Source organism: Python bivittatus, unplaced genomic scaffold (assembly GCF_059951505.1).
Source record: "Python bivittatus isolate LINGU-HERP-01145 unplaced genomic scaffold, Pbiv_v1 ctg000020_np1212, whole genome shotgun sequence".
NCBI lineage: Eukaryota > Metazoa > Chordata > Lepidosauria > Squamata > Pythonidae > Python > Python bivittatus.
The window spans coordinates 78,002,902-78,015,254 of NW_028277030.1; the positions used below are offsets into that span (position 1 = coordinate 78,002,902).

General features: G+C 36.0%; 1 protein-coding gene across 2 annotated transcripts in view; it reads right to left on the minus strand.

Annotated features, from left to right (window-relative positions):
* Nucleotides 1–2,040: 2,040 nt before the first annotated feature.
* The window catches only part of SYNE1 (spectrin repeat containing nuclear envelope protein 1), a 246,712-nt gene continuing 236,399 nt past the window's right edge, over nt 2,041–12,353 (minus strand). For both annotated transcript variants that reach the window (XM_088142170.1, XM_025165902.2), the window contains 2 exons: nt 9,534–9,592; nt 2,041–2,917 (listed from right to left, as the gene is read on the minus strand). In XM_088142170.1, coding sequence (XP_087998296.1) covers nt 2,671–2,917; nt 9,534–9,592 — 306 coding nt within the window. In that variant the 3' untranslated portion in view covers nt 2,041–2,670. The remainder of the gene's footprint in view (nt 2,918–9,533; nt 9,593–12,353) is intronic.

Genomic DNA, 12,353 nt, shown 5'->3' on the forward strand with positions numbered 1-12,353 from the left:
AGAAAATTAAAGCAGAAATGACTTTTGCAAAAAAATAGTTTTTCCAATTTTAAAGGAAGTTCTAGCTGTAACTTCTATAATTACCCTGTGTGTACTTGAAGTGTGAGTAATGGAATTATTGTTACTATAGTTTTACTCCAGTAGCAGGACTTTTCAAATGGAAAAACAGGAGAACCTACCCTAATGTTCATTGTAGCAAGATACAGTAATCAGAGATTTGGTTAAGTTTGTATATGTCATTACTCTTCTGCAAAGGTAAGTGATCTGATTTATCATTAAAGGCAGAAATTGCATACATAAATCTGAAAAAAATAAACATATCTCACTTTATAAAAGATGCCAATCCAACCAAATTTTGATACAGTAAAACTAAATTTTAAGATGCAACAAAATCTGTTTCTAGTTCAGAGTTTCTTGAAGGAAATGTATCTGTATGAATCTGCATTTTAAGGTCACCTAAGTGGAACAGATGGTTGGCATTTACGTTCAGATCATCTATGTGGGATGTACTCCTTGTTACCAGAAGAGCCAATTGATCTTGACAGAGCTAGGAGCATCTACCTGTGTAACACAAATCCAGGGTTCTCCTCTGTACCCTATTTGGGGTACTTCATTAGTGGAATTTTATGTCTTTGTACGACTTATTAGATAGGACCATTCCTTTTAACCAAGGGGAATAATTTAATGGCCAAGGGCTGACATACTTTATGTGATGATGCAGAAGGGCTGGGTCACATCACATGTAGTCAGTCAGATTTTCTGTTTCTTCCCCCCTGGATGCATAGGGAGCTTTCTGAGGGTTTCTTTGCTCATTAAGGCTATCTTGTGCCTATTTTAGGGCTTATAGTAAAGCTTTTTGTATGTTTTCGTGCTCAGATTAGTGGGAAACTGCCAAAAACTTTCAGTAGTCACCATCAGAAAGGGCTTTCAGGGTCTCAAAACTCAATACTTCATTTTAACAAAAGATTTTTTCCTATATAAAATGTTGTAGCTTAATTTTTCCCATCTATTTCTGAAGACTGAGTTTCCACAGCCTTTTACAAAAAATGACACTGATCCCCATGTGTACAAGAAAGACAAAGAAAGGAGAAAGACTGAAAAAAAAGAAGAAAAAAATAGCTTTGAGATTTTGCATAAACACACATGTATGGAAAAGATATTCAGATGATGTGATGTGTCTATGCCTACAAAGATCAGAACTGTGCAAGCTATGGTATTCCCTGTGACAGTCTATGGAAGCAAAAATTGGATGTTGAAGAAGCAATATAAGAAGAATATCAATGCTTTTGAACTTTGGTGTTGGAGTAGACTCCTGAGAATACCATGGACAGCCAAGAAAACAAACAAATGGATCATCCAACCAGTCAACCCAGAATTATTACTTGAGGCACAAATGACCAGACTCAAATTATCTTACTTCAGACACATTATGCAAAGACCTAGCTCTCTAGAGAAGGCTGTAATGCTGGGAAAGGTGGAAGAAAAGAGAAGACGACAACCATCAGCAAGGTGGTTGGACTCAATTACAGTGGTGATGGGTATACCCTTGAAAGACCTGAAAGATCACGTTAATGTAATGGTATGTGGGAATGACCTTGGGACACAGATGGAAGATCTGCAGACTAGACATGGTCAGACAAGTGCCAGCTGAGCCCACAGACGGAATGTGGGCATGGCAAATGTCTCAGAAGGCACCTTCCCTAATTTCTTGGGACTATAAACGTGAGTCGGGGAGAGATGTACTTTCAGACTTGCAAGATTCTGTTAATGTAACCTTACAGTAAAGTTAGAACTAGCATTTCTCTGTGTGCTTCTTACCTGGACTACTTCACAAGGCTGATAATTAGGGCCAGATCATCATGGAGAAAATCTATGTGGTTACTAAGAATCAACACCAACTTCATGCAACATAATCAATAAAAAATACATACATGCACCCACACACACATATTGCTCCAAAATATGTATTTTAAAAAGAAGATAGGCAAAGGATTTCCTGGTTTCTCTATCAAGAAATAAGTACACTAGCTTAGCAAGCTGTACATACATAAATATTTTTAATACTTAATATCCATGGTTGTTCATAAAGTTTTCAGGATTTCATTTCTTACATAATTTTTTTTTAAATTATAAAATGTGCCATTTACAATTTGTGCATTCAAAGCAAAGATTAGAACATCATGCCCCACTCAAAACCCCACCAAAAATGGGGAAAATAATATGCTGCCTTGCAAGCTTTTAAAATTTTATGTTACAATGGTTTCTAAAATCACTTCATTTTGTTTCTTACAAGTATATATGTTTATATGTAAGTTTAGTTTAAAATACCAGTAGAGTAGTTAAGTAAAGATTGGATAATAGCTCTACACGAGCAGCACATACAGGTCCTTCTTCAAACTGAAGTCCTCTGCTAGGTATAGTACAGAGTGATGGTCAAAATTATAAAAGTAGCTGAAAAATCCAGTATGTTGGCTGGGGAGAAAAACATTCTATTACTTAGTCAAAGTCAGTGCCAGAGATGTGAGTCTTTAATGACCCACTTCACATATTCCATGGCTCATTTTGATACTGATAGACATTTCATTTATTTATGTGGGCATGGAGTTCATGGACATGCTACTGCACTCTGGCTACTGCATTTGAACCACTCTTGAGTTTCTGGCAATCTTTTCATAAAGGTGGTGGGCCATTGGTGTATCTAAGCATGGGGTGGAAGGAGCGCGCAAAGTTATTTGAGAGAGTGCAGCTGTAGTCCTCCTCGCTCATTGGAACCAAGCAGGCGAGAGCAATCAGAAACAGCAAGAGAAGCTGAAGAGGGAGAGCAGCTCTCAGCACCCTGAGGAAGAAGCAGTGCTGTGGTCGTGGTGGAAGCCCCTGGTTTTCAGAACGGGAGGAACCTGAGCCACCTCTTGTGGGCCTGGAGAGAGAATCAAAAACAGAAATAAACCAAGGTATCTCTGGAAAATGGCATTTGGATCAGTGTGCTTCCAAGAATACTATTTACTGTGCCAATAGAAGTGAATATGTGTAGCTCAGGGTTGAACTGTGGAGTCCTTGGGGTTCTCTGAGCTTGGTTGTTTTCTTGCAAACATTTCGTTACCTGGTTAGGTAACGTCTTCAGTGCTAGAATGGAGTGGGGAGCAAACCCCATTCCATTCTAGCACTGAAGACATTACCTAGCCGGGTAATGAAACGTTTACAAGAAAATAACCAAGCTCAGAAAACCCCAAGGACTCCACTATTTACTGTAGAAATACATGTGGCATCCATAATTAGTGATCCCAAATTTCTGGATGTGAGGCTCAGAAATCAGATGCATATTTATTAAAAATTATCTCTGCATCTCACAATTCTAATACTCCCAAGTATAACAATCATCTGTCACGCTAATTTAAAATATACTTCATCATATCAATGTCTATTAATGCAAATGATCTGGTTTAACATACATCATTTTAAGAGTAGGATTTAAGGATCCATGTATTATCAATTATTTTTTATAAAAAATGTTCTGTCAAGAGTACAGTAATGTGTCAATATACAGGTAGGAGATATTGCCATCTAGTTAGTACATACTGTATACTACAGCCTCATTTTGCACTGAATCAACCATTACCAATAATAGTTTCTTTCTCTTTTAGTATAATTTATAACCCTAGAAAAAATTATTCAGAAAAAAAAACTAACAAAATAACCTTCTGCTTGTCATGACAAGCATTAATTTCTAAGTCAGAAGAAATATCCACCCTTATATCTAGTGATTCATCAAAATGACTGCACGTACCATTGTTAACCTTGAAAGAATGGGTGTGTTTGTGGCCATTTTATTGTTAGTGGGCAATTTAGGGGCATGCATCTCCTAACCTTCCAAACATCAAGAAAACCATGAACTGGATTGCTAGTTTTACCTGACAAATGGAGACATGAACATTCAAAGCTAATAAATGATTAACTGTTTAAGATGATAGGACTAGTAAGAGGGCCAAGATTAAAAACAAAAGGTTGCACATTATTTACAAGGACATCACTAAGGCTAAGATGGAAAGTGGCATCATTTGGTATTTTATGGCCTTGGAGTATGAAAGTATTGAATGGATATGGCACACTGAGTAGCATCAGAGCATTCAGTATTAAAGTTTAATTAGACTCAGACTTCTAGGACCTTACAGTGCCACTTAGGAAACCAAGAGCTAAAATACAGACAAAGGGAAGAGGCAGTGCTATTTAATTGCCATTTGAGACTCTACATAGACTCTTTAATTGATGTGACAATTTCTTTTCATGGCTTTCACTTATTCCTCAGCAATGTGTACTACTGACCTCCTTCCCATTTGCACTTAGTGCAGTAAAGGGTACAGGCTTTGATTATACATTCTTTTTGAAAAATGAAAGGTATGGATTGTATTTAGATCCTATAGTTAGGCACATCTATGCCACAGAGCCCATGTGGAAATACATGAAGATAACAATTGGTTTCTCTCCATTGCTATGATTTTGCACTGTTGGAATACGTGATGCATGGCTCCTATCCTTTATTTGCTAAAAAAAATGGCAGAACTGAAATACTGGGTTCAAATCTGTCTTCATTTTTGAGTCTTAGGTCAGACAACCTGAATGTAGTCATACAAATAAGTCCCCATGAGACTGTGGTTTCAGGCTTTCATCAACTACTGGTATTTAATTTTTAAGAAAATAAACCATTTGAGCCTTCCACTTTTGACTGACTACTGCCTTCATTTTTTCATTCATTTCTAAATTGACTTGCATTAGGATTCCCAGATTTTCCTCTGAATAGAAATATTTGGTCTCTTTAAAGAACTTTCATTTTCTGTACAAACAGCAACACTACTTTTCTTCTTATTCACTTCCAGAAGGACTACGGCAGTCAGCTTCATTCTCGGTCTTGGAACTGAAAGAAGACCTGGCGCCATGCTCTGTGGAAGTCACGTTCACCAGGTAATGGAGGAGGGGCACGTGAGACAGGATAAACAGAAGATCCGTAATGACTGGAGAAGAGTTCATGGTTAGTGAGAAGAAATGCATATGACAGGGGGTAGAAAGTACTCGAGGTAACTGGAGACACACCACCTTCTGCATCAAACAGCAGATTAAGAAAAGTGACAAACAATAAAATCCACTGAATCTATTCAAACAGTTATTTATGTTCTTTGGATTATTGTAATGCTGTTTTCCTAAGGCTTCTTTATTCTTTTCTTAAGGCTTTTTTTTTCTATTATGCAGTCTGATATATTACTTTTTCTGTATGCAATGATAATTTGGGTCCAACCTTGATTTTATTATCTTCATATTTCCCATTCAATTTAGGACCATGTAATCTGCTGTTGAATATATCCATTCCCCAGCTCCTGCTTCCATCTTTGATTTCTGCATGTACATGTCTTCAGTTATCCATTATGCAATTCTTTTGTGAGTCATTAAGCCCTATGTTTGACACCTGCTTTTTCTCCTAATGCTCTTTATTTATGGCCAGATGATATTTATTTTTCCTAAAACTGAATGTGGTTTTTTTACATTATGGTTTTTACACATTGGAAAGCCTTAACTAGCCAATGTGTAAAAACATTTTGATTTTCATTGTTGAATTTGTTTTTCTTTCTTGTTTTCTTTTTCATTTTATATTTGTAGTTGCTAGATTGTAAATTGATCTTGGGATGGCCTATATACTTATGTGTTTTATATTTATATTTACTGGAATTTAATTAGTAATGACTATGATTTCAGTGGGATCTAAGTCTAATTAAGTTAGGATTCAACTAATTATTGTTTTATTTCATGACATTGATTACAAAATTCATAACAATATTCTGAAGTGATTTAATATTAATATTTGAGACCTGAATAATTCCACTAAATTGAATTTTAAATGTTTCAAACGAACTAATCTGAGATTATTACTATGCACCAGAAGGAAATAACTAAAAGAACAAAAATACAGTACAGTGGCATAGGCTGGGATTTTTAATGTTTTAACAAAGGCATCTAATTATATTTTATACTTCTAGGGACCAAATTAAAAGGCTCAGTTTTTGGCTTAAAGATAGTACACTTCTCTGTGTAATCAGAAGAATATACTTATATACTGAATTCTGGTTACTGAAATCTAAAAAGTAGTTAAAGTTAGACCAAATAAATCAATGAAAGTTATAGGGCTAAATTAGGGTTTTCAAACTTTAAGGCCACAGAACCTGTTAGCTTTTTTTAAACAAACAAACAAACAAACAAACATTTCCCAGAATACCTGATTAGGAGGCAAAGATCTAGTGATAGAAATTTGGCTGTGTTCAAGTGAACTTATTTTGTCTGGAATCCCATCAAGATCTTGTGAAATCTCAGGGTTCTGCAGAACAGCTTGAAAAATCATGGGGTTGACAGTACCAGTTTATCTGATTATGGGTTGAAGCTAGAAAAAGCTTTCAGTGGATAGAAGACTCTTGTTCCACTAGGCTTTTTTCTACTTCTTTACTGGAAAAGCATATGATCTTCCCTGATTTCTCCCCACTGTCAGAACAGCAGGGGAGGGACTATTTCAGTAAACAGAAGGAGCAGTTATCAGCAAAAATTACCTCCCTTTCTCTTCTGTTAGCAAAGCAGTTCTGGTAGGAACTCTCCTTCAGGATATGCTGGTGAAATAAAGGCTCTAGATATTATATGTGGAATAATAAAGTTTTCTTATATATAGGAGATCTAAGCTTTGTATGAAATCTTTTGTTTTGTTAAATGCTGCAGAATTCATTAATTGTACTGCTTGCCAAGGAATGCTCCCCTCCCATTAATAATAGTTCTGTTAATTTTATATATTATGTATTACTGTTATACTTTGTAGCTGAGTCACTTGAAGCAGATTAATACACATGTTGCATACGGTGAACAGCAAAACTGGGAGTCATGGACAATGCTACACTAATGGGACACTATTCATTTCGTTTAGAAATTGGGTATCATTAGATTTGAAAAGTGAGATGAAAGAACATGGTACTTGATTAACAGTTTCTGAGACTTCAGACTGGATCACTGGCGCCAAGATCTAAATGGGTAGTTTAAGGCAGCCCATAATGTAAACACGCTGGAGGAAAGGACACAAGTACTTTAATCTGTAATGTTTTTATCACATAAAATATCTACATAGACTTAAATCCATGGCTAAAATCCAGCAATATAAAGTAGTAGTTGAAAAGCCAAATAGGGTAAAATGTAATGAAAATCTGTTGCCGGTTGGTGGTAGCTTTAGTCTGATTGGAGAACCAAAAGATTCTGCTTGCTATGGGCAAATGAGATGCTTTTATATTTATTCATCTAAATCGCTGCCCGGCTAACCTAAAATTGTGCGGGTTAAATGACTCGGTTTCTTTTTATAGGTCTAGTCCACTAAGGATTGCTGATCCAGTGCAAGATCAAACGCAAGGTATTTAGATCAGAGGCATGTCAGAATATTAAAGGACACAATGACAGCCTGACTCCTTTATCAGTTAAAACCGCATTACACATCAACTACAACCTGTCTGGTTTGTATGCTTGATTAACTTTTCTATTCAGTAGAAACTCATTTGTATTCTATGCTTGTCTGAAAGACAAATTGGTTATTGTGTTGCCCTGATGTTGTACTGCTAACAGATGTGTTAGTAAACACTGATGAAGAAAGCAGATCTGTGAGGGCTGCACAGAAACCGTAGCCAGAATGTGGGCAAGTCCTGAAGCTGCCAAGGGCTGCAGAAGTGCACTAGCTCCAAAAGCTGCAGAAAAAGTGCTATGTGTTTGTGGAGGGAGAAGGAAGAAGACAGCCTGTGGACACAGTGAGCAGTTTTTGCCCTCCATTCCAGGCTGCAGCTTCTCTATTTTCCAAGCCATCGTCATTCCCAAACTACTTCGTAAATAGCACCATTTCTGTTGGTGGGCATTCTTTTTGAGTGGCAAAAGACACACAGCCTCAGAAAAATGGTATATATCTTAATTTGATGCTTGATATAAACAAAAGGCAACTGAAAGATAACAGTTAAGCGGAAGGATAAATGCTCTGTCTGCAAGAACAATGGCTCTATCTGCAAGTATCAAGGATAAGCAGAAAGCTTAGTACACTTTCTGGCTTGTTGTTTGCCAGTAAAGTGGCTCAGTTATACAGACAAAACTGCATCTTGTTGAAAAATGTTGGGCATTATGAATGACAAATGGTAATAAATTCGAGCTAGTATTCCTTACTCTTCCCCATGCCCCTTCATGTCACATTTTGCTCAAAAAAAATCTGGCTTGGGAAGGGATTGCCATCAAATGTTGAGTGCAGCTTTTGCTTCTGTACAATTAATTTCTTTTATGTTTGCATGAATTATGGATTTGCTATATAAAATAATTTAACCCAGACTACCCAGGCTGTTATATTTGAAAACATAATTCAACCAATGTTAGGCATGCCAGTTCCAGTGAAATCAAATGAACACTGCCAGTGCATACTTTAGGTCCACATATTTCAAGGAGATCTAGCTATTTCTAACTGATTTAATTTTGTGGGCATTAGTAAATCTTTACCGCTAAGGAATTCACATGTGAGTGCCTAAGGAAGGCACATGTGAACTATATTTTCAGACAGCTCCATGGTTTCTTTATATTGTGCTATTCCTGTTTAAAGAACATCTGTTGACATCAAAAGAGGTCCTAGAACATAAATGTTCTGGAATCTTTATTCTGATTTGGGTCATGCAAGAAAAGAAAGCCAGGAAGTGAAAGTAAATTGTTGATTATAAATAGATAAAAGCACACATATTTCACAACAACAGAATGCAGAAGCACTGTTAGCTGCAGGCAAGACAGATTTCTAGACAGGTGTGAACACTGAAAGCTTCATCTATTAAATCTGCTTTTTAGTAGTTAGGTTGAGGAAGGGTGTGCTGGTTTCATAATGTCCTACATAAGCAAGATTAAGGCTAAGTTAAGAATGCTGGCTTGGCATGGAAACTGTTTTAGAGTGAAGATGTGTTTCTGCCATATCTTCATTTGCCATCTTCATTTCAGCTTCTGAATTTTGGTTGGGCTCATGAAATTTGAAAACCCACAAGCTGAACAAAACTTTAAGAAATGTAGGTTTACAAAAAGAGAAAAAAGAGACTGTTATGCATTTTATCCAGGTTTGTGGGTTTTTGAATTCAGATACACTATATTGGTCTATTGCCTGCTTTAATTTAATATCTAGAAACAAAGAGGATGATAAAAGTTTTTGCCATGAATCTAGAAATGGATTCTCCATTTCTCCATGTAGTATCATGAATGCAATACCAACATCCATGCACTTCAATGCATCTAAAGAATTTAGATAAGCTATATTGACTGGAAGCCAAAGTTAAAACTAAGAACAATCAGGTATTCCTATTTCAAACCATATTTTGACTGGGGAAAATTGGTAATTGTAGAAAAAACTTATACTCAAGCTGTTGATGTCAGTATGGCCAAGCATCCTTGTTATGGGCAATTTCCATCATCCTCTTGGAGTTCTAGAACAGAGTGCAGAAACTAGGAGAATAAGGTACCTGCTATGTGGACTGCTGACAGAGGGTCCAGGCTGTGAGACATTACATTTGCCTCGTGGCTGTTTGCAATGAACAGGGGTAAAGAAAGAAGAATGTTCAGTCCAGGCAAATAAAGACAAGCTACTGATGAAATCAAACTAAAAAGAGCAGCAAAGGAAACACAAAATCAAATGAAGTAAATAATTCCCATGAATCAAGGAAACTGGCTTTTCTTTTCCCACTGTTAACTGAATATGAAACTGAACATACAATGTGAACTTAAAAATGACATTCTAGGCAATAAAGCAATATACAGGGAATAAAATGCAGTTTTAAAAAAATGTATGGAAAATAATTTGGTTTATTATAATATTTATTTTTAATTTTAAAAATTGCCTTTTTCATCTTGCATCAACTTTAGAAACTGAGCAACTATAGTTTCAGTCTTAGCCTAGCAATATTTTATTTCTCATGATTAATACAGCTTCGGACCAGTCCAATTATGGTCCTGGCCATGCAGAAGATGCTACAGATACAACAATAGCAGAGATTAGCCGTGTCACCTGGAATTGGACTACCACCAGAACCACAGCTGGCAAGTGTAGGAAGATGGTGTGATATCTGTCTGTCTGTCTGTCTGTCTATCTTTCACAGGATCTTATACATATAAGATTGTCATAATGGCTAGGTTTACAAATTGCACTAAACAACAAACCACAGTTTATAAACTACAATGACTGGATTAATATAAGAAGCTAAAACAAAGCCAAACAAACCACATTATTATTATTATTTGGTGTGGTATACTGTATGAACTCAGTCAATATGCATATTCTTCCCTTAGTCTGAATCACTTGATGATATGTGAAAGTATTAGTTCCATATTGGCATTTTAAAAAAATAAAAAATCATATTGCATACTAAAATAATGCATTTTGGCCTCTTAGCTGGCTTAATAAAGATATTGCCTTAACAAATAATTTGTCTATATTACAATCAGGGAATTATTGGATTATCATTATAACAGCAGGAATAAATATTTATGTATTTGTTATGGGAATTATTATAGTTTTGCTTATTGCATTTTATGTAATAGATTATGAGGGCGAGCTAGAAGGAATAAATCCTTTCTTTCTCCAAAAATATTTCAAAAGAAAGAATGACCAAGTTTGAACTATTTTTAAAGGTAAACTGCAAGAAACCATTCTGTATGCTATGGATGGACATGACCATCAAACAACAGACACTATGCTCTGTTAGAAATGATAAATGCAGATTTTAAACATTAAAAATGGAACTTAATATATTTCCAACAATTATTTGGTAAAAGTCACTTGCTCCAGTAAACTAATAATTCTTTTCATATTAACTAGCTTACATATTTGTAAACATATTTACAAATATTTAATGCTTAATTTAAAATAATGACCTAGGGGCCAAAACTGCTATGATTCTTGCAGCTTTCTCTCTTGAAAAGCCAGTGTTCCTTTATATTCTCAAACAAGTAAATGCAGTAAAATCAATTTTTGGAGGCCATAAAGCTCATAAAGACAGAACTAAGATGTAATTTTATAAGAAACCAAATGAAAATTGACAGTTCTGTAAAAGTTAAGGAAAGCTGGATAATAATTAAATAAATAAAAATAATAATTAAAAAAAGGAAAAGAAATTAAAATCAAATACACTCCAGGAGTCAAAGTGAGGTGTAGAACATGATATACTATGATACATAGTCTTTATTGTGGGAATAGAAAAAGCAGAGTGGAAAGTGGTAGGAGACAGTTCCAGGACTGCAAGAAAAGGAACGGAATATTTGTGACAAATTACACACTGGCACACTTGGAATGGTATTGCTATTCCTTTCATGTGTGCATGGGGGGCTGGGGGAGTCTCTCAGAAATGTATGCTTTCATTAAGAAAAGGGTTACTTTCAAAATAAAAATAGCTTGTTTCCTCTCTCTTCAAAGACATCATTATTTCATGGGTCAGAATACAAGAAAGCAAAGAGTAGCAATTATAATAGATTTGGTCAAGTTTCTAATTTTCTTTTCCAACAATACAAAAATGCTATATTTTTTCCTCAAGTGCTGCAGCATTCTCTGTCTGCATACAGGTAGTCCTTGCTTACTGACTGCCTCATTTAATGACCATTCAAAGTTACAACAGTGTAAAAAAAAAGCTTTGCAACCAATCCTTGCATTTGTGACTGTCGCAGTGCCCCAAGGTCACATGATTGCCATTTGGGCGCTTTGCAACTGACACACATTTACAACCGTCACAGTGTTCCGTGGTCATGTGATTGCCATTCATGTGCTTCGCAAGCGGCTTGTGACAAGCAGAGTTAATAAAGAAAGCAGAAATAAAACTGTAAGTCACAGTCACGTGATGTTTCGTTTAGTGACCTGACATTTAGTGACAGAATTGCTGATCCCAATTGTGGTTGCTAAGTGAGGACTACCTGTATGCTGAGTTTTATATAAATAATAAAACTCTTATATCCTCCCTACTTGAATCACCTTCCTTTTACTGTCAAAGCTCCTTTATCAACAGCAGTCATCATATTTCCAGTCCATCCCTGCAAATATTACCATGCTGCTTTCAACCCTCATAAGGCTCATTGTACCTCACAAGGCCTAGTGTGTGGGGGCCATTTACATGACTTCAGTTCCAAAAGACAAATACTTGTGAGAAATGGCTATAGGTTAAATTCAGGCCACATCTACCAAGACCAGAATACAGTGGCTAGTCACATAGTCGTCGCCTCCCATGTTTTTACTTTGAGCAGTCACTCTCAAAGCTATAATTCTGAAAAAGTGGCTGTATGAAGTTCTACTGTAATGC